At 55.2% G+C, this 20656-nt stretch overlaps 7 protein-coding genes across 7 annotated transcripts; 2 read left to right on the forward strand and 5 right to left on the reverse strand.

Annotated features, from left to right (window-relative positions):
• Positions 1–96: 96 nt before the first annotated feature.
• On the reverse strand, positions 97–1009 carry P884DRAFT_211260 (metalloprotease; the record flags this gene model as incomplete). The annotated part of the gene is made up of 2 exons (XM_069439075.1): positions 97–645; positions 734–1009. The coding sequence occupies 2 exons, from the start codon at positions 1007–1009 to the stop codon at positions 97–99; spliced, it is 825 nt and encodes a 274-aa protein (XP_069293823.1).
• Positions 1010–2631: 1622 nt separating this feature from the next.
• On the reverse strand, positions 2632–5142 carry P884DRAFT_294933 (general substrate transporter). The gene is made up of 4 exons (XM_069444307.1): positions 4671–5142; positions 4268–4599; positions 3673–4145; positions 2632–3599 (listed from the first exon to the last, which is right to left on the reverse strand). Exons 1-4 carry the CDS (start codon positions 4756–4758, stop codon positions 2843–2845), a joined length of 1650 nt encoding a protein of 549 aa, XP_069293824.1. The 5' UTR covers positions 4759–5142; the 3' UTR covers positions 2632–2842.
• Positions 5143–6614: 1472 nt separating this feature from the next.
• Positions 6615–7252, reverse strand: P884DRAFT_317548 (uncharacterized protein; the record flags this gene model as incomplete). Its single annotated transcript, XM_069445317.1, has 2 exons — positions 6615–6889; positions 6941–7252. 2 exons carry the CDS (start codon positions 7250–7252, stop codon positions 6851–6853), a joined length of 351 nt encoding a protein of 116 aa, XP_069293825.1. The 3' UTR covers positions 6615–6850.
• A 1165-nt stretch (positions 7253–8417) lies between these two features.
• Positions 8418–9501, forward strand: P884DRAFT_211291 (ferulic acid esterase; the record flags this gene model as incomplete). The annotated part of the gene is made up of 3 exons (XM_069439077.1): positions 8418–8579; positions 8658–8771; positions 8893–9501. The coding sequence occupies 3 exons, from the start codon at positions 8418–8420 to the stop codon at positions 9499–9501; spliced, it is 885 nt and encodes a 294-aa protein (XP_069293826.1).
• Positions 9502–10031: 530 nt separating this feature from the next.
• P884DRAFT_211205 (tubby C-terminal-like domain-containing protein) lies at positions 10032–10819 on the reverse strand (the record flags this gene model as incomplete). The annotated part of the gene is made up of 2 exons (XM_069439069.1): positions 10032–10300; positions 10507–10819. 2 exons carry the CDS (start codon positions 10817–10819, stop codon positions 10032–10034), a joined length of 582 nt encoding a protein of 193 aa, XP_069293827.1.
• A 1693-nt stretch (positions 10820–12512) lies between these two features.
• On the reverse strand, positions 12513–12989 carry P884DRAFT_303231 (uncharacterized protein; the record flags this gene model as incomplete). Its single annotated transcript, XM_069445010.1, has 1 exon — positions 12513–12989. One exon carries the CDS (start codon positions 12987–12989, stop codon positions 12513–12515), a length of 477 nt encoding a protein of 158 aa, XP_069293828.1.
• A 1217-nt stretch (positions 12990–14206) lies between these two features.
• Positions 14207–16154, forward strand: P884DRAFT_332612 (putative amidoligase enzyme-domain-containing protein; the record flags this gene model as incomplete). Its single annotated transcript, XM_069445800.1, has 3 exons — positions 14207–14522; positions 14692–15723; positions 15838–16154. The coding sequence occupies 3 exons, from the start codon at positions 14207–14209 to the stop codon at positions 15894–15896; spliced, it is 1407 nt and encodes a 468-aa protein (XP_069293829.1). The 3' UTR covers positions 15897–16154.
• Positions 16155–20656: the final 4502 nt, after the last annotated feature.

Genomic DNA, 20656 nt, shown 5'->3' on the forward strand with positions numbered 1-20656 from the left:
GGGGGGGGGGGGAGGGAGTTAGCATACATACATTATTATATGCACTGGAGAGGGAGGGGAAGGAAGAGTGGTGAAAAGAGGGAAGAAAAAATAGAGTTAAAGGGGGGGCACTGACTCGATCGAGTAGTCCATGTAGTTGTGGATGGGGTCGAGGCCGGGGTTGCTGGGGCACGAGTCGCGGCCGACAGGGCAGCCGCTGCTGGGGCTGGCCTGGGCCGGGGTGTCGTCGACGTAGTCGCCGTTGCCGGAGCAGCCGCCCTGGAAGGTGTGGTAGAGGCCGAACCAGTGGCCGGTCTCGTGGGTGGCGGTGTGGCCGAGGTTGTAGTTGGTGGCGCTGCCGCCGGGGACGGTGCTGTAGAGGATGGTGCAGCCGTCGCGGATGCGCGCCGTCGACCCGGCCGTGGCGCCGCCCGCCTCGGGGAAGTAGCAGTACCCGAGGTTGTCTCCCATCTCGTACAGGAAGTAGAGGTTGAGCGCCGAGTAGCTGCCCTGCCGCAGCGACCGCTTCATCGTCATCTCGTACCCCCGGGTGTCGTCCGCCCAGTCGGCGTTGACCGTCCGCGTCGTCCCCTTGTGCACGAACTGGAACCCGTACGGCGCGTACGCCGTGTTGAGCACCTGCAGCTGCGCGTCCAGCTGGCTGTCCTGTTTACTCGGTTTGACAAGGTCAGCTCTGTCTTTTTAGTTCTCCTTCCTCCCTCTGCCGAGAAAAGAATGGTCATCACTGGCATACGGGGATGTAGCCGCCGCTCAGGGAGGTCGACCTGGCCACGACGTGGAAGTAGACGTCGACCGTGATGGTGGCTTGGGCGCTCAGGTTGCCCGAGGCAAGGAACTCGGCCTCCTGGGCGGCGAACTGCTGCGAGATCTTGATGTGCTCGGCGTCCGGCTCGGGAGCGCCGCAGGCAAAGGCGCGCTGCTGGACTGGCGCTGGCCGAGTCTCGCGCGGCGGGGCGGCGACGACGCCGTGGACCGCAGCCGCGGCAAGGGCAAGGGGGGTGAAACGCATGATGGGCAGAGAGGAAAGTCGACTTGACGTGTCAGACCCGAGAATGTGAACTCTGAATTGACCCAAGAGAATGGATGACGGGGCTGGCCAGGCTGCTGCTGTAATTAATTAGGCTCCGAGGAGACGGGAAGACAAAGGAGAGGGAAGACAATTGAGATATTAGTCTTTATATAGATAAAATAAACAAACCGTTTGAAAGATAAATAACGTTTCTCCCCTGGAACCCCCTTCCTCCCCTCCCCCCCTCACTCTCTATTCTCGCTTCTCACTTTCAAACCAACCTCAAAATCGCGCCCTCTTCAATTGCTATCCCGGATTAATACGTCGTAGCATAACCTGCCTCCGCTGCTCGGACGCCATGTCGGATTCTGGAAGGTCGATCGACAGAGGAACCCCCCCTAGAGCCAGATTGGCTTTTGTCTCTATCTGCGATGCGACCTCGGCCACACGATCCTCAGTCGAGGTGCCTCCATGTCCTTCCTGATTGGATCGGGAGCGTCGGCGAATCTGGGGCCGGGCCGTAGTGTTGGGGGGGGGGGGGGCGCTCTTGTTCGCCGGGATCTCGCTGCCCCCTTTTTTCCTTAATTATGTATGGACATTCGCATACCGTAACTACACAACACACGTGAACGAAATTCATGGTCGGAGTGCCTGGGACGGTGGGTGAGTCTGCCAAGTACATATATACCAAGGAAATTTAAGTCCGGGGTAGATTCAGATCTGAGAAGGTGGTCTGGGGCAGGAGTATGTATGTACATACATAATATACACATGCTACGGAGCATTGTAGTCGCATGGCCCACTGGTCTGCGCCAAATGCCGGCATCCCTCGCCCCTCACTTGAGGCACCGAGGCACAGCACATTTTAGCTATTAGTATGTAAAAAACAATACCGAGATAAGGAACTTTTCCCCGAGTTGCCAAGGCTTAGATTCGAGCGGCCCCCTTTGACGATGGTTGATTTTGGACATACGTACGTAAGCCGGTTAATACTACCTGCTGCGTAGGTACATAGTATGCATGTTCTAATTACCGCGTACCTATGTCCACGCATACACTAGTACGGTGCGCAGAAACTAGGTCGTTGGCTAGCTTTGCCTTGGTAGAGTCGAATCGAATCGCCAAGACGCTGGCCTCGGTATCTGAGGTAATTAATTAAATTTTAGGTAGGTCGGTATCAACCGTTCCCCGCGCCGATGAGACGGCAGCTAGTACGGCAGTTCATTGTGACCTCCCCAAAACGGCAGCTGCCGACACACCTAAATCGCGATAACGTCGCATTCGAGTCATCCCTCACTTACCAAGTGGTTGAGGTGCCGACCAGGCTGTTGTAGGCAGGAGTTTAAGAAAGGAAACAGAAGAAGCGAGGAGAAAACGAAAGGGAGAAAGAGAGGGAGAGGAGAGAGAAACAGAGATAAGAAGCGATATTGTTACTGCGTATTAATTAGACATATGGCGTTTACTAGTTCTCTCAAGTTCATCAAAGTTTATTAACTCCGATGCCTAACTCCTTCAAGATCTAATTGGGCGTCCTAGGCTCCTTACATTCCATTATAGATGTATATCTGTCGTCGCTTCAATATAACATTGGTAGAGGAAAGGGGGGGGGGGGGACAGGTTGGCTCACGTAGCAGGTTGTATAATTAAAGTAAGTCGCTTGTCTATTTCCAGACCGCGTGTCTGCTTATTTCCTCCGCTTTATCTCCAAAACAGAGCCATGTCGCTCTAGCTTCTTCACGCCTGTTCCTGGGTATTAATTATCTATTCACACCAACGATTTCTAATTATCCCCATTCCGCACCCCCGTATTTGCCACACTCTCTCCATGCCCCATCAGCACTCCTTGTACTCGTCTTGCTTCACATCACCGCTCCCGCTCCCGCTCCCGGCGCCCTCGACAGACCTCTTTTCGGAGGCCGTCACGGCGCCTTCCTGCTGCAGATGACGCCTGTGTTCCTCGGTCTGCTGGTAGTCTACCAGGAGCTCGCCGTTCTTGCCGTACCAGCGCGGCTCGACGTTGGCCTGGTGCACGACAGTGAAGACGCCCTTCCAGCCGTCTGCGACCTTGTGGAAGATGTTGTCCATCTCCTCGAGCGAGCGGTAGGCCGTCTCGGGGTAGAAGAAGTAGACGCAGGGCACCATGAAGGCGTTGATGACGGCGAAGATGATGTAGGTCTGGTAGCCGATGTTGTTGAAGGCGACCGGAGTGATCATGACGACCAAGAAGTTGAAGATCCAGTTGGCGCTCGTCGACAGCGCGTTGGCGGGCGCGCGGATCCGCAGCGGCACGATCTCGGCCGGGTACAGCCACGTCATGCCGAGCCAGCCGACGGCGAAGAAGGTGTTGAAGACGAAGAGGAAGACGATGCCGGCGATCTGGAAGCCCGTCTCCTGCCGCGAATTTACCCCCGCCAGGATGGCCATGGTCGCCGCCTGCCCGACGGCGCCGAAGAGCATCAGGTTGCGCCGTCCGACCCGCTCGACCAGGAAGACGGCCGGCCACGAGGCCAGGAAGTATTCCGTCCCGTTGAGTGCCGCGAGCAGGCGGGAGAGGAAATCGGACATGCCGAGGCCCTTGTAGATGACAGCCCTGGTGTCACATCATGTTAGCAGTTTGATAATAATTAAGAGGGGTGAAACATAGATAATTCTCGGTGACTCACGCATAGTAGGTAATCAGGTTGATGCCGCTGATCTGCTGGAAGACCTGGTTGAAATACGCCAGCAGGGTGCGGTGTAGGTTGCGGTTCTTGTCCATGGTGAAGAGGTCGCGGAAGGTGCCCTTGGACATCTCCAGGACGGTCTCCTTGATGGCGAGGAACTCGTTCTCGACGATGCGGTCCGACGTGTCGGTGTCCTCGAGCGCGGCAATCACCTCCCTAGCCTCGTCCTCGCGACCCTTGAGGATGAGCCAGCGCGGGGACTCGGGCAGGAAGGGGATGAAGGCGAGGATGATGACGCAGAAGAAGATCTGGAAGGCGAGCGGGAAGCGCCAGGCGACGGAACCCGGGGCGAAGGACAGGCCCAGGTCGATCCAGTAGCTGATCATGATGCCGCACGTGATGAGGGCGCCTTCGATCATGACCATCTTGCCGCGCTTGTGCGCTTTGGACGTTTCTGACTGCCATGTGGGGACCTGGGAAGAGGGGAAGAAAAAAAAAAGGGGGGGGTTGTTATTAGCGATCATCTTCTTCCTTCCTTCCCCAGACATCCCTGAGGAATTTTTTTCTTTAGCGGGGACTGCCTCCGAAAGCATACCGTGGATGTATTGCCGCCGTTGCCTAGACCGGTGATGATTCTGCCAACGATAAACTGCGGGAGGGTGGTGGAGCTGGCCTGCAGGATGGCGCCGATAACCATGACGGAGGTGCCGAGCATGATGACGCGCTTGCGCCCGAGAGGGTTCCCGATGAAGATGGTGATGATGGCGCCGAGGAAGCAACCCAGGTTGTACGAGGCAACGGCAATGCCTTGGTAGGTGGAACGTGTCGACGACTCATCGTGGCTAAGGCCGGCAGCTTCGGGGTTGATCATGGGGAAGGCGTCGAGGAAGACCTTGAGAGTCAATATGCCGCCCATGACCCCCTGGTCTGTTCCGGGTGCGGCGTGTAAGTGACGGACAAGATCCATGGCCATGGGTGGACGAGGCGGCTTTGCTTACCGTAACCAAAGAGGAGAAAGTCGCATCCTGCTATGGTGCCCACGGCCAGGTTGAGGGCCTGGCCCCTGAGCCCGAGAAACTTCTTCATGGCGGATGACTACCTATGATGGAGATAGCCCTCGTCGTGGCAGCTGACCGGCCCCTTTCTGATGATGAGTCTCGAGGAAACACGCGACCCGGAGGTTCAGCACCTGAGAGACACGGGGAGAGGAAGGATGCATGCGGACTTGCACGGAGGCCGGACGTCGGCTTTTTATGTACCTGCCGGCGCAGTGCGAGACACGAGGAGGCGAGAGACATCCATTGCCTGGCCGGCTCGCTTTCCCCTGGTCTAACGTAGCACTTGTAGTTACACAAACCCGGGGTTGGCTGGGATCATCGATGCATGCACCTTGCAGACTTCCATACGGTGTTCGACGAGCTGGACCGTGTCCCTCAGCCGCTTGCATGGTTTGTGGGGAATTGTGGGCAAGCAAGGGCCATGATGAGGGGCTCCGGATATTCTGAGTATTCTGAGTGGCGGGGAATGGATTAAAAAAAGTTGGGGAAATTCAGGGACAGGATGGGGAATAGCATGGAGAAGTCATGACGCCGATCAGACGGGCCAATCCTGCTCGCTTCATTCTTGCCTGCTTCTTACCCGCAGTTGGTTGGCCCCTCCTTTTTTGCCCACTCCGGTCCACTCCTGGTTCCATCACGCCTTCCGCTGCCCACAGCGAACCAGTCAGCGCACGAATCCAACGGGCCGGCAGAGGTTACCTGACCCGGCCGTGCCGTGCCCGGTCATTGACCGCGCCGCCCGAGTCACCGGGAGCGGAAACTCCAAGGAAAATGCGGAGTAGTGCGACTATGACGAATGCCTAGAGATCGGCGCCGTGAAATCTCCACAGCCGACGGACTCGGCTTTGCCTGATTAGGAATCCCGAACCGGCTTGCCTCCAACTGGCGCCGGGCAAGGGCGAACTAACCTTAGCGGCAGTTGAGACCGCGCCAGCGATTTGGAAGGGTAAATAGTCCGCCGGGAATATTGTTCGTGGCATAAAAAAAAAGTCGAGATCAGAACAGATTGCGTTGTACAGTTCCTGCGCGGAGCTGGCGCGGAGCGAATTCGTTCCTTCCCCCCGGTACTCATGGCCGGCATGCCCCAAAATGGAAAAAGCGATCCAGCCACGTGCCAAGGTCAAAATAGGACTTAAGAGGGAACACTTGCGCGTCGCAAACGGCTCCTCTGGAGTGATCCGTGCTGGCAGTCAAATACACGGGTTTTTCTTTGAGAGCGAGGGGATTACCTGGTCACATGGAAAGCACGAGAATTGGGAGCCGTTGCGAATCTTGAAAAATGTCCTCTGAAGGAGATGTGGTGGAATGAAGTCCACTACAGATGGATTACTTGTACGGAGTACAGATGTACTTCGTAGTTATAAGGACCCTTCCAGGCGTTCCTTGGCGGGCGGCATCGTTCACGACCTGTGATTGGCTGAACCACTGGATGTCATGCCATCCAGCCATAGCTGACTAATATAGACCGTGAGAACCTCCGCTTCCTCATACGGATTACTAGGGAGCATGCCATCTGCAATGGCAGACCAACCGCAGTTGCAGACGGCAGTCTAAACACATTTAAGTATCATCAAGGAGAATGCTATCGGGAAAGGACTTGATGCTTTTCATACAAATCCAAGTCGATCTGCGAAGCCGCCTACCTACGCTGCACTTCCGACGTGCTCGAGCAACTCGGCCAAGAGGGTAAGAAAGACAATCGGGGGCAACTTCCTGGCTGGGATCGAATCGCGCGCGTGAGTTGGCTCTGTGCTCGGTCTCTGGAGCATGAAATTATTCCACTCGTTTGCCTTGGCTCTACTCCGTCGGTACCTTATGAACCCATGTAATCAACTATGTACAGTACAAATGCTCTTGATTGCTTGGTACGTGGCTAGGCTGCCGTTTTGGCGGAGCCCAAAAGCAGTTCCGATAATGATTGCTCTGCGGAAAGTCGAATAACCGTGAAGGCTAGCGCCCAACATCGCCACCATCAACACACCCGAAGGAGGAACGGCCCACGAAGGAGAAAATACACAGAGTCGGGTTTCGGAAATAGGGAAAGGCTTGTCTGGCTTGCAGTTGGGACCAGCAGAACCTTCTTATCGACAGCATATTAAGCTCCAAGTCTTCTTCATTACTTAATTAGCGCGCCGAAAGTCGAGCAAGACGAACCGGAACTTATTTTCAGTCATAATCTGCATGTGCAGACGATAATTATAACATCGTACAAACGGCGATAAAACGACAGGTAGCCGCCCGTCCCGGCGGTGACCTGCTGGGCGGTCCCGCCGAGGGCGTGCAACGTGAAGATGAGCCGGGTACGGGTGGCTGTTGTCGTAGTCGTCGGGAAGCTTGACGTAGGACCGCCGCGTCTTGCCGTTGGAGGTCAGCGTCAGGGGAGTCGTGGCGGACCCGTCCGTGATCGGCGTCGGCGTCTTCCCGCATCCCGGCGACGGCGTGCCGGCCGTGACGCCGCGGAGAGAGGCCACCGTGATAGCCACTGTGGCAACTATTAGTCGAACGAGAAGGTGCCGGGCCATCTTTGCTTCTCTTGGTCCTTGCTATGTTGCCAAAGATTGGTTGTAGAACGTATTAAATGGTGGGCAAGAGGGAAACAAAGGGTTCAGCCCATCCTCGTGTTGCAAGAATGATGGCCCAAGTTTATGTCAAAGATATTATACAGTCCTTTGGCATGCTGGTGAAGGATTGACGGTGCTATATGATGAGAATAGTTGCCGGAGTGCTACAAACGTTTTCTGCCTGGGGCGCGCAATAGCTCTCTCCGCTGAGCACCAATCTAGGGAACATCCTCCGGTTTCTCGAGCATAATTATTTCATGGCTTGGCAGTAACGGTACTCTCTAATTAACGAATGCCGTAAAACCTGGGCTAAAGTGATTGGGGGTTGTTGCTGCGGTTACTCGGCATTGGGACTCGGAAGCGCGCAAGGATAATTAGACGGCGCAGGCTGCGGAGTTCCAGGACATGGCATTGAATGTTGTCATGAAGATGCGTCCCGGGGCGAGCTAGGGCGCCCGAGATCTGCGTTCCGTACCCACTAATGTAAGACGGTTCCGATGAAAGGCAGACATCCCCGCCCACTATGCGGGTGAAATAATTAGCGAGGGCTACGTAGCACTGTAGCACTGTTGAAGGGCTGTTGGAGTTTCTTATTGTGAGAGGGGGCTCGAGTCACGGCAAGCAAGTTCGGCTCCTGGTCATCTCTGGAGCTGACCACGCCTTTGGCCGTCGTCGTTTCCGCGTCTCAGAGCCGAGTTGGCGGGCCCCGTGCAGGTTAAATTGTCTGCAGCGCCCGGCTACCTGGAACTCCGAGCGATTACCAGTTTCGGCTCGGAGCACGACCTTCGCCAACCCCTGATCGGCCACTTCAACCGGCCGAAACCACTGCCGTGGCCCTATGGCGTGCAAATCGAGCCTCCTCCTCCTCTCCTCCTTCTTCTCCTCCGAGGCCAAGTCCGTGAATACACCAACGACGCCGTTACGTTGCTGATACTTAAGTAAGGAAGGGCGCGGCGCTCGCTGCTGCTGATGTGAAGACGAGGAACAGACTTAAACATTGGTAAAGCAGAGCACTGTTTGATTGCCCTCGTGCACTCGCCACCATCCAATTCATAATATACCTAGCCCATAATTATCGGACACTGGCGTTCGAGCACCGCCCACCGCCCGCCGCCCACCGCCCACCATGCGTCTCCTGCGATCGCTCACCAAGATGGCCCCCATGGCCGGCCTGGCCGCGGGCGCGTCACTGCAGCCGGTGACCAACTTTGGCGACAATCCGACCGGTCTGCAGATGTATGAGTACGTTCCGGACAAAGTTGCGGCCTCGCCCGCCATCATCGTTGCTGTAAGTCAACAGGCTTGATTAATATTATTATGTGTTGAGTTGGATTGAGTGGTGACCGCTGACTTTGTTGTCGATCAGCTGCATCCCTGTGGAGGATCGGCTCAGGGATGGTACTCGCAGACACGCCTCCCGTCGTACGCGGACCAGCTTGGGTTCATCCTCATCTACGCCGGCACGACCAAGATGAGCAACGTACGTCTTTTTTTGGTTTTTGCTGTTTTTTTTTTTTTTTTTGCTTGCGGGATTACATATAGAGTTCTACCCTTGCTAACCATAATTATCTTCTTCCTCGATATTCTTTCTTTGCCAACAGTGCTGGGACGTCCAGAACCCGGCCAGCCTGACACACAACGGCGGGGGCGACGCCGGGGGCATCGTGAGCATGGTCAAGTACGCGCTGAAGCAGCACAACGGCGACGCGTCGAGGGTGTACGTCATGGGGGGCTCGTCGGGGGCCATGATGACCAACGTGCTGGCGGGCTCGTACCCGGACGTGTTCGAGGCGGGCGCGGCCTTCTCCGGGGTGGCGCACGCGTGCTTCCTCGGGGCCGACTCGGCGACGCCCTTCTCGCCCAACCAGACGTGCGCGCAGGGCCGGATCCAGCGGTCGGCGCGCGAGTGGGGGGACCTGGCGCGCAACTCGTTCCCGGGCTACGACGGCCGCCGCCCGCGCATGCAGATCTTCCACGGCAACGCCGACTTCCTCGTCCGTCCCGAGTGCGCCCACCAGGCCCTCGCCCAGTGGGCCGACGTCCTCGGCCTCCAGCTGACCCAGACCAACAAGGGCGTGCCCTCGGCCGAGTACACCCAGGAGGTCTACGGCGACGGCACCCAGCTGCAGGGCTTCTTTGGCGACGGCGTCGGCCACATCGCCCCGGTCAACGAGGCCGTCATGCTCCGCTTCTTTGGCCTGATGAACTAATAGACCGTACCGAATGTACTGTACCGTAAATGATACATCATTTAATAGCGGATAGTACATAATACATACCAGTCTGTAACTGACATGCATGTCAAGATCCCGACATCCGCGCCAAGAACTACCTTGGGCGGTCGGTTTTCGGATCTCGATTGTGCTCCGAGTACTTGCACGGATGTCGAGGGGAACGAAGACGACTGGCTGATGACGGATTCCGGAGATGACGAAGAGTCGGATGATGACAGCATGGAGGACGAAAATTGACTTGACCGCAGCATGCTGTCTGTGCTCTTTTGAGGTCTGAACGCCTCATTATTACCGCGCAGGGTGCATTGCATTATGTTGGGGGGGGGGGATAAACTTCCAAGGGGTATAATTATACGCGCGTAGAAATAAAGAAGAGAAGCCAAACATCCAACAATGTGCCAACCAATAATACACCGCCACTTCATAAACAAATGAAGCGCCATAATACCGCTACCAGGGAAAGAAGAAAAAAGAAGAGAAAAATAAACAACAAAAAAAAACAGTTCTCAGCGCTCGTTCCGCTTCTCGTCGAGGCAGACGCACATGGCCACGACGAGGGCGATGTCGGCGCCGGGAGCGATGGTGACGTGGTAGGTCTGGTGGCCGAGCAGGAGCTCGCGGGCGTTGAAGAGCTTGCGGTCGACGCGGGCGACGACGGCGCCCGTGGCCGCGTCGACGATGTCGGCCGACGTGTCGAACCAGTTGCCGCGCATGGTCATCGTCGCGGGGACGCCGGCCGCCGTCGTGAAGGTCGCGTTGGCCTCGGAGCCCAGGACTGTTTTGGAAAAAAGACAATTGTTAATTAATTTTGCCCGATTATTTATTTAGTTGGTAATTACTCGAAGCTGTTTGCATAATAATAATAATAATCCAGGGCGGCGGCGGATGGAGGGTTGGATGTGTGGCAGGAATGCCGCGTTCTTCTTCTTCAACGTAACGAAAATGCAAAGAAGAGAAAATAAAACCAAAAAAAAGACGTACGCTTAAACTTGCTCTTGACCTGCATGTACTGCCTCTGGTTCGCGTCCTCGCAGGAAAAGGTGGCGTGAAGGTGGAAGTGCTCCTTGATAATGTCGAACAGGTTGACCCCCTGGAAGTCGTAGACCTTCTTGCGGCCGTGCAGCGACGCGATCTTGCCCTCGACGTGCATCCAGCGAGCCCCGTCCAGGCCCTTGATGTGGAAGTCGTCAAACGCCCTCTCCTTGAGCACGAGCGTCACCGACTGCTGGGCCATCATGTGGCTGAACAGGACGAGTGGCTGCGGAAGTGGTGGGAGCGCGTATGCTGCTGCCATGGTGCCTTTTAATTACGTCTAGGTACCGAGGTAAGACGTTGTTCCGTTCTCGGTTGATTCTGTGCCTACTCCTTATAAATAGGGATAACGGCCGTGTGGGAAGGACACGAAAATCAAAAAGGGGACTGGCCGGCATATTTAAATAAGGCTCTCCTGATTGATGCTTTCTCCCGTGTTGACAGATCTCTGACATTTACGGATACAATGAGAATTTCCTTGTTCTGAACATCATTCCCGGAGTCGTAGTCGGGCAGTGCAGACTATCTTTCCTTTGGCGCCAGGTCACAAGTCAGTCAGCGTAAGCAAAGTCCCCGCTTTAGGCTCTTCAGCCCAGTGGCAGTGCTGCTGGCTGACGGCCTACAGTAGCCCCGGCCGTTTCCGGGTGGGTAGGTCCGTATACGCGAGTCTTATTCACACGTTGTTGTATGGCCTTATAGCCTACCATTCTGGTGTTGGTTCCCTAGTTAACGGGAGCCGGTTCTCCGTTTTGGTTCCGTCACACGTTGACGGGATCGCAAAGGGCCTTGTGGTGTTTCCTTGTTCGGATGGTGATTTTTGTATGTCCATCATCTCCTTGTTTCCCGCAAGGCAATAGGAGAGGCCTTACCTTTCTCCAGCACCGGCTGATCCGATGCGACCTGTCCACCCGGAGGAGGGCTTCGGTGTTTTGCAAAGAAGTGGAGCATTGTGCTTCTTGTTCGCCCGGATGAACCTTCAAAGGGGTGGCTTCGACGCGGTAGGGATGGAGGAATATCCCTGCAGCACTCCAACATCACGTCATTAGTTGATATCTGGGAAGGCTTGGAAGCTTGGGAGACAGGGGATTGTGCAGACGTGGTTGACCGAGACTCGTCTGGTCTCCAGATGCTCCCCCGTCGAAAAGTGATTACAAAGACCGCCCAGAATAGGCCCTTCGCCCAGCAGCCAACCATGTTTGGTATTCCGTTCAGAATAATCTGACGAACCTGAATTCGAGCGTGGGAAGAATAGAGGAGGCAGGGCAAGGCTCCAGGATCGACTCAGGGTAGGTATCAGTTAATTAGGTGGGTTTCGCAGGTCCATTCGTCGCGCTGCTGCAGAATGTCCAAGCCCGTCAGACACGACGGCGAGCTGATCGAGTGCAAATGCGACCATTTCGAGCAGTTGCGGGCGAAAAGCTTGCGATTAGAAAACCATCGATGATCTGCGTGTACGTCATCTGGGTTGTGACGGTCGAAAGACACTCCGTAGAGCCCCGTTCAAAGACATCTCTGCAAATTGTGCAACCTGACGACTACTTGGAGGCGCTTGGGTCGTCCATGGCAGCGACGTGACGGGGTGAGGCATGAAATGACATTGTTCAGTTTTTCCTGATTGCTCGATTTGGCTGGGTAACGCTGCCATTTTCGGCTGCTGTGGTGGACCGGGTCCCACTAGTGTAGGGTTCCCGGCCCCACCAGGGTTGCAGGCACCCACATCTTCCTGCAGGATGGCCCTAGTCAGCCTTCGCCTCGTTCCTCCACCATCGTAGCAGCAGATAACCGGATTCGAAGAAAGTCCCGCGTATCGCCCCTAACGATATATAATAATAGCATGTACTACATAGTATACAATAGCTTGGCGGCCCCTCAGTACCCACAAAGAAACCTGACTTGCATTCCGCCCATAACAGCCATCGTGAAAGCGCCGCCCCGAGGGGTAGTAATTAGTGTGCTTAAGCGCCGCCCGGAGGGGCAGTGTGTGTGCGGGCCGTCGGCATTACCGCCGTGCGCTTGCCGCCCTGCTTGAGAATGACGGTGATGCGTGTGACTTCGAACTTCTCCTTGACCATGTCGAGGGTGTCGCCGTTGACGGGGGCGACATCGACTTTGCCGAGGGGTTTCCCTCCCTCCATCTTGTCGAACAGGCCCGAGACGCGGTCGGCGGAAGAGAGCTTGAGCTGCGAGCCCACGGCTCTCCCGACCTCGTCGGGCGTGACGGCGTCGTGCGCGCTGGGATCGCCCGCCGGCTTGAAGGCCACATAATATGTGACCTCGTCGTTCGCGTGCGGCAATGTCTGCATCCAGTGTTCCGCAAACCGAGCTTCCCTTTCTTCTTCGGCGAGGATCGCGGCATCCTGGGTCTTCGATGCCGATTGGGAGGTTGAGGCGGCACGCTTCTGTGTGTTTGCTGCAGTTTGCCGAGTAGACATGATGATGCTTGGGAAGTTTGGGTCAGTTGGGTTTCGAGTTTGGGGGAAAGAACGTCAAACAGAGTGAAGCGATGGGCGTATTTATTGAAGTGCCGGGCTGGGCTGGGCTGGGTGGGCGGGCAGATCGGAAACAAGGTAATGTCGGGTGAGAATTTGATATCAAATCTAAGGTACTTCGATGGCTGTGCGAATTTGGGCGTTGAGCTCGGGGATGGGCGAGTCTCTTGTTATTAAATGAATTGGGCGACTCTGCAGCTCTGCTCTGAGAAAGTGTGAGTGCATGACCAACTAGGCAAAATCTCGGATACTCGGATTCCTATCGGACTTTACCTTTGTGTTTCATCATGTCCAGTTGGCCCGGGAGATATCTTCTGACGCACGAGATGCGGTAGGCATGATAATATAATTAATATACATACATGGTCCGGCCACACAGTCAGCCATCCGCAACATGCCCAAAACCCATGATCCATGGATGTCCCCTGATTTCCCATCACTCCCCCCCCCCCCCCCAACCCCCACCTTTATCCCCAAAATCAGCCCTAAAGTCAGAATGAGTTCCGAACGGGCGTACATAGTACACTAGGTCGCGTACCCGCCCACCCGTATGAATGCCGGGCTGAGACGGTTTCGAGACTGGCCCTGCCCCCAAACCTCTGGCCCTCAGCAGGATTGTATCAGGTATACTCACGCACTTGTTGTGTGTCTCACCGCAAACAAGCAGTCTCGATCCCGAGGGAACAGGTCGTATGTGATGCGGTGCGGTTTACGAACAGAGGCGGCCACAGCCATGCTGCGATGGCGGTTCAGACCCGGAGATAAGTGGGCCCCTCGGACATCACGGCGGCCCATGCCGGGAGCGGCCGGCACCTCGGATGGTATCAAGCCGTCTCTCCGTTCCATGGGCAAAGATAAGCAGAACCATGTGCGCCCTGCCGGCTCTTGGCACCCGGTAGTATAAATAGGTACTCTTCGACTCGTGAACAGGTACGCTGCACAGATCGAAAGTAGCACCAACAAACCAACAACGACATTTACTACGCGTATCCTACGAGAAATCAAAGCGAAAATAGCCAAAAAGGGGCTCCCCTGTGTCCGTTCCTTCTGACCTTGTCTTAACTAACACTAGCCCGCCTACTTGTCTACATCTTAAATTACCGGCGTTCTTCTTATAAACACACTCGGTTCATATTCCGTCCGTCCGTCCTTCAGCAGCCATGAGCGGTCCTAAATATGCGCCGTATTTTGGCGTCGAGATTGAGATCTTCGTCAAACCCTGGGATGGGTGGAAAAGGCATTTGCTAGAGCTTGACAGGGCACACCGGAAAAGACCAGATGCCTGGAAAGATTGGGACCTCTCGCTCAAGAACAGCGAGTCGAACAAGCAAAAAAAGCTTGCCCAAAACAAGTGTGCTGGGAAAATCATCAAGTCCATCATCGACGAGGCTCTAGGAAGCAACTCTTGGAAATGCGATACCGACGGCAGTCTCCACGACGAATTGCTCATGGAGCCGGATAATCCCAGAGATTGGTGTACGTATTCATGCTCCGGACGCTCCCCCTATTCCCCTCCCTCTCCCCCCCCCCCCCCCCCCCCCCCCAAAAAAAAAGCTCCCTTACCATTGGATGTGAGATCAGGCCCTTGGGCAGGGCTCGCGCAAGCACAAAGCCATTAATAGACACATTATTTTTTTTTCCCCAGGGGGCATCGAGATCGTCTCGCCGGCCCTGTCGTCGTCCCGAGGGTGGCAGTCCGAGATCCGGGAGGTCTTCGACGCGTTGAGAGCCAGGTTCGAATTTTGGACCAACCAAAAGTGTTCCTGCCACGTGCACATCACGCCCGGCCCGGACAAGAGCGCCAAGTATACGATCCCCCAGCTCGTCCGGGTGGCGAAGGGGGCAATCTACTGGGAAAAGGCTCTCTGCGACCTCATCCCACCCGAGCGTCGCGACAATCGTTTCGCCCGGCCCAATCACGAGAGGATCGCAACGAACGAGTACAAATACATCGAGGAGAACCCGGGGCTGCCAACAACTATGCGGTTGACGCCGTGGGGGTTGGTGTTTGAAAAGATCGAAAAGGCAGCCGATTATGAACGGGACATCCAGCTGAACATGTTTATCTGGGAGATGTCTGGCCGGACGGACGAATACAAAACAAGATACACATCGACCAATTTCCGAGCACTGACTAGGCACGGGACGGTCGAGTTCCGCCGCCAGGCCGGGGCTGCCTCGGCCACGACCGTGATCCACCGTGTGCTCCTCGCTCTCACGCTCCACGCCAGCGCCATGCGTTACGATTTCGACGCGGTCAAGAAGAGGACCACCATGCCCACCGTAGACGAACTGATCAAGGAGCTGGCCGGATGCATGAGCAACCTCCCCAAGACCTGCCAGGGCTCTCGATTCATCAACTGGCTCAAGTGGTGCCGCGCAACCTACTCCGGAAATTACCAACCGCTCGAGCGTGCCATCAATTCCGTCGAGCAATCCCTGCGCTTAGGGGCCGAGTACCCGGACGTCCCCACGGGGTCGACCGAGCGTCCCCCACCCCCGTCTCTCCCGCCGCCCGCTACTGGCACTGGCGCCGCTCCCTCGCAGTCCCGTGCCTCCAGGCCGCAGAGGACGACCCTACCCGAGCGCCCCGCGCCGGCTCGTGGCAGCCATGGCACCACCACCCGGCCCCAGGGCGGCTCGACCTCCCACTCTACGCATCCGTCCAGCAGCCACAGTTCGTATTATTATCAAACGGGCGCTCGCCCGTCGGCTGGTGCGGGCCACCATTCTTCCGGCAACCCTCCCCCGGCACGAAGCAGCACCCACGCTTATGCTGACCGATATCAAGGCACCGGCACCGGCACCGGCACCGGCTCCCGCTCCGGCTCCCGCTCCGGCTATTACTAAATTGATGGTCCAAGACAAGACCGCGGATGACAAAACGATTCCTGTCCGAGGACTGGTCAGCAGCGGTGCACCAGGAACGAGCACTGGTCATTAGTTGTATTAGCAGTGTGCGACCGGCCAAGAGAGAGGGGTGTGTGTGTGTGTGTGTGTGTGTGTGTGTGTCGGTCAATGTCTGTCAAGGAGACACGATCCACGAGCTGCGCCATAGAGTAAGTACTTTTGTATTATTTATAGCTTACCTGCCAACCAAAATGCGAGGCGTGCGGCTGGTCGGCCTAGGCCTTGTCTGTTTCGACTTTTGAACTATTAATAATTAGGTAGTACCTAATTACCTAAGGTACCTAGATACTCGGCCGACGTCGTGGTTGACCGCCATTGACGGGAATTATAAAGGTGTTAGAAACATAACCAAATTCGCACGATGACTCGCTTGCGGTTCTCCGTAGTTCCCAAGAGAAAGAAGGTGAAGTCGAAAAATGATGGTGCACCGTGGACCGACCCACTGTGGGAAGGTAGGGAAGTCAGGTAAGGCATTTATTCTCATTATCCTTGAGCGGAATCATTGCATGTATGTATGTACATACATACATGTCATTTCCGATCGATGATTCGCGGCCCGGTCAAAGGTGCCTGCCCGTGCTTCTAGTTATTTGTGATTCGAGATTGGTGGGCAAGTGGGGTACCTGCCTAACCGCCCCTCTGCAAACCGCGGGTCTCGAGGTCGCGCACAGCTTTGCCGTTCTCTGTTTCCCTTTGCGGCCGTCCAACCAATTTTTTACCCATCACATCTGCTACTTGTCGGACAATTTCTTTCCCAATCCTATATCTTATGCGCATCATGTGTTAATTCGCCGAAGCCTCCAAGGACATGGTATGTTTAGCGTGGGTCCGGGCCTCGGCCTGTCAAACAGACCAGACCGGACAGCCTCGCTGGCGTCGACCGACCCTCGCCAATCCGACGAGTCCAGACGAGCAATCCGGCCAGGACATGAGTCACTTTGAAGGCTTCACCAGGCCATTCAACAAAGTTGAGAACTGGAAGCCGTGGCTGGCCACTACACGTAAGGTGCAATCGGTTTTCATCTCAATTGGTGTGATCAGAATTCCACCTGCTCTTGCTTCTGCCCAGCCTGTCGTTTGTTTTCATCCCACGTCTGAGGCCCACGGAGGTCGCTATAGCATTGGGTATTTTCACAGTGTTTATTTCCATAAACGGAGTTTGCAGTTAATCAGCAGACTTGATTTGTTGTCCATGTTACGACCCCGGCTGGCTCAATTGGCCAAAGCTCACAACAGCATTGTATCTTTAATGCAGCCGTTCTGGTGAGGCCTCGATGACCGGCCATGCAAGTCGTTGCGTAGGTCAAAGCCGCTTGCGTCGACATGGGAGCCTCTATAGAGTCAACTATCCAGATTCTGTAGGCACCTCATTATAAAGGCAAGGCCTCCTTCTTGTGGCTAGCTAAGCCATGCTACGAGATCGAAAACTATCGTTCCATCAATATTAATTAATAATTAATACTAATACCTCAATAGCAGCAGCAGCAGCAGCAACAGAAACCCCTCCTAGAACCCAGTGGTTTAAGCTCAGGGCAAACAGTCCGACTTTTACTCTACGTTCCTCTCGCTCATATTCTTTCCTTCTTTGGTCACCTCTTCTTCTTTTTTTTTTTATTGTCCAGCTACTCGAATTCGTTCACCCTAGACGCTCTTTCCAGCTCGTATCCCTTGTTCTGCACTTACATCCACTCCAAGGTTGTTCACCTGTCCCTTAAACGACCATGAGCCGATCCGCGAATACGATACGATCCCCTACTTCCGTATTGTGTTGCCTATAATCGTCAAAGTCAATGACAGGTATAAACGATGACAGGTATAAACGACATGAAGAGAGCAAAAAAGGTCAAAGCTTTGGGAAGACTAGGATCTCAACGTCACGAACAGGGCGGTAGACAATGTGCGGATAACGGAGCAGCGAAACCTTGTAATAGCAGACGTCGTCTATGACGTGTTTACCCATTACATTGAGGGGGAGGAGAAATGTTGGAAGTGCAAAATCGAGCCTAGCCTGGAGAAGAACCTCACGGATGCGCCCGACAGCGAACATTGGTGTAGGTGACCCTCCTAATTCGTGCTCTATCCTTGAACATTCCATGGGTTCAGGTCTGGTACCAATATGAGGGCGCTGTCCGCCTAGCGCTACCTACGTACCTAGGTAATTATTAGTTGTAATAATCAGAGATTAGAGCTGGGATCAAATCCCTGAGCAGCCGGTGCGCAGGTCGGGATGATCTTTAATATGTCCAACTTTCCTGCATGTGAAATCCGTACATACCGCTCCATGCAGTAAACTTCCTACGTATCTGTAGTATGGAAACTCCCTAGGTAGACACGGAGGTGGTACCAGGTACCCAGTCCACAGAATGTATCAATGTTTAACATGGCTCCACCCGTCCAAGCAGTTGGCCAACACCGGGGGTGCTTGGTGCCGCCCTCGCTCACGTATGGAACCCCCAAAGCACACTCGTCAAATTGATCTCTGCTGCTAATATCCCTAACACCGGGCTGATGAAGTATATCAATGGGAATAATTTCTGTGCCGGGCTCTGCTCCGAAAGTCTCGCCGAACTAATTATCTAAGACCGTGCTCATCTCACTCATTCACATGGCCTAGCATCAACGCAGAATAAGATGCTTCTGATTCCCCCGGTTCCATCTGCCGGAGGTTTCGGCCGATAGGACAAACAGGGGTAGGATGTATGTATACATATATGTGCGGGGGGCCAGGAGCCGAAGCCTACAGCCCTAGAGGCAGCAAGGTCGACAGTCCGGCAGTGGGTTCAGGAGGGCTGCAGAGGGGGTCAACCCCCCCTACAGACCCTACAGAGGAGGCTACGGGCTACGGAACTGGCCATGGTGGCTAGCTGGAGCAACCGCTGGAGGGCCGACCAAGCCGGTAGGAGGATATGGCGCGTGTCAGACAAGGACCCCCCACGCCTAGTTTTTACGGGGGAAGGCCTGCAAAGGCACCAGGGCCTAACGAAGGCCCAGAGCTCCCTACTGGTACAGGCCCGTACGGGGGCTATTGGCCTCCGCGACTTCCTATTCAGGGTTCAAGTCCCAGGGGTCAGTACCCCCTACTGTGCCTGTGGCCAAGGGAGGGAGACTGTCGAGCACCTTGTCGTTTGGTGCCCGAACCCACCAAGAAGCCGAACGTGGGAATCCTAGGAAATACGGTCACAAAGGGACCTAGACCTCGTTTTACGGGGTATAGGGGCCCGCAACCATCGTTTGGCAAGGAGGGTTCTACAGTGGCTAATGGACCTAGGGAGGCTTCCGGAATACCGCCTCGTAAGGAGGCTAGACCGGGAGGCAAGGCCTCTATAGGGCTATTCTAGCCACTTCTCCTTTTCTCTGTAGTGTATTAGTTTTCTAGATTAGGCGTTAAAGGAGGGACAGAGGTTTTTATCCGGCCTATTAGGCACGGTTTCCTTTGTATATAACTAGAGAGGCTCCGGCATGCTTATTAGCATAGCGGTGTAGGACTAATAATAATAATAATAATAATATATGTGCGGCCCTTCCCTACGAATCAAGCAGCAGCCTGATTGGTCCGACAACAGCCGCGAATGAAGGTTAGTAAGCGGTGCGTATCGTACATATGTACATACATACGAAATAAACGAATACGTTCGGCATCGAAAAGGGGTAAACCGAACCGGTCTTGCCCGGTCCGTCTGCGGCCTAATTAATCATCGAAGTTCTAGCTTCGTGCATGGTGGCTGCGGGCTGCCGGTTGCCGGAAGGGGGCCGGAATGCGCAATAGAAAAAGCGAAACACGCAGTGGATTGTTGGCGACCATCTCCCTTCTTGCGAACTGTTTTGTTTTGCCAGGTCAAGGTTAACTAATTTTCCGGAGCTAATATTGTCTTCTTCCCTCCGTACTTGCCCTCGATTCAAGGTTGCCAAGTCCAGGGACTTGCCGCGCTCATCCCAAGCCCTTTTGGCGCGGCTCCAGTTAATATTTGTCGTTTCTGGGCAAAGCTTAGCCACGACGGGCGCCAGCCGTTGCCGAGTCGAATTCTGCACTAGGTACGGAGTAGTTATGGCTTCTCGAAGCGTGTTGTTAGTGTAATTTAGTTAATAAGTGGTGGGCCAAGACGAAGTGCCGACGTGGCCGGCAGAAGTCGAGCCGGAGCCGGAGCATGCATGCAATAACGGGCGACCAGGGTCGAAGTTCAGGGGCCCAGGTGGTATCATTTCTAACAACCCGCGTCTGCCCCACCACGGCAGCTCGCTCATGCAACGTCAAGCTCACTGATGACGGGCCGGATGAGCCGCTCGCGGGCAGGTTGCAGCTTGTGCGATTTTGGGGGTTGAAACGAGCCGGACATAGCTGGTGTCCTGTCCCATTTTACACCTTTTCTTCTTCTCTGGTATTATACCTCGATTTCCTCTCCTTCGTCGCCGAAAGTCGAGAGAACGAGAGGAGCTATCTCGGGGCACAACATACGTGCGGAGAGAACTTGAGGCACAGCACCGGCCGAGCTGCATGTTCATATATATGCAGTCAGTCGTGATTGCGCCGCGTCAACCGCCGGCTCGACAACCAACCATGCCGACGGAGCACTCGCTTCCACACCCCTCAGAACGATACAGGAGATCTATCCGCTGCGCCCTGGTGCGCCGCGGCCGGCGGCTAAAGCAGCAGCTCTGCCGTTGTCCCGTGTACACCCCGGACATGTATGCACGTACGGAGT

The sequence above is a fragment of the Thermothelomyces heterothallicus genome, assembly GCF_042370625.1.
Source record: "Thermothelomyces heterothallicus CBS 202.75 unplaced genomic scaffold P884_scaffold_35, whole genome shotgun sequence".
Classification (NCBI taxonomy): domain Eukaryota; kingdom Fungi; phylum Ascomycota; class Sordariomycetes; order Sordariales; family Chaetomiaceae; genus Thermothelomyces; species Thermothelomyces heterothallicus.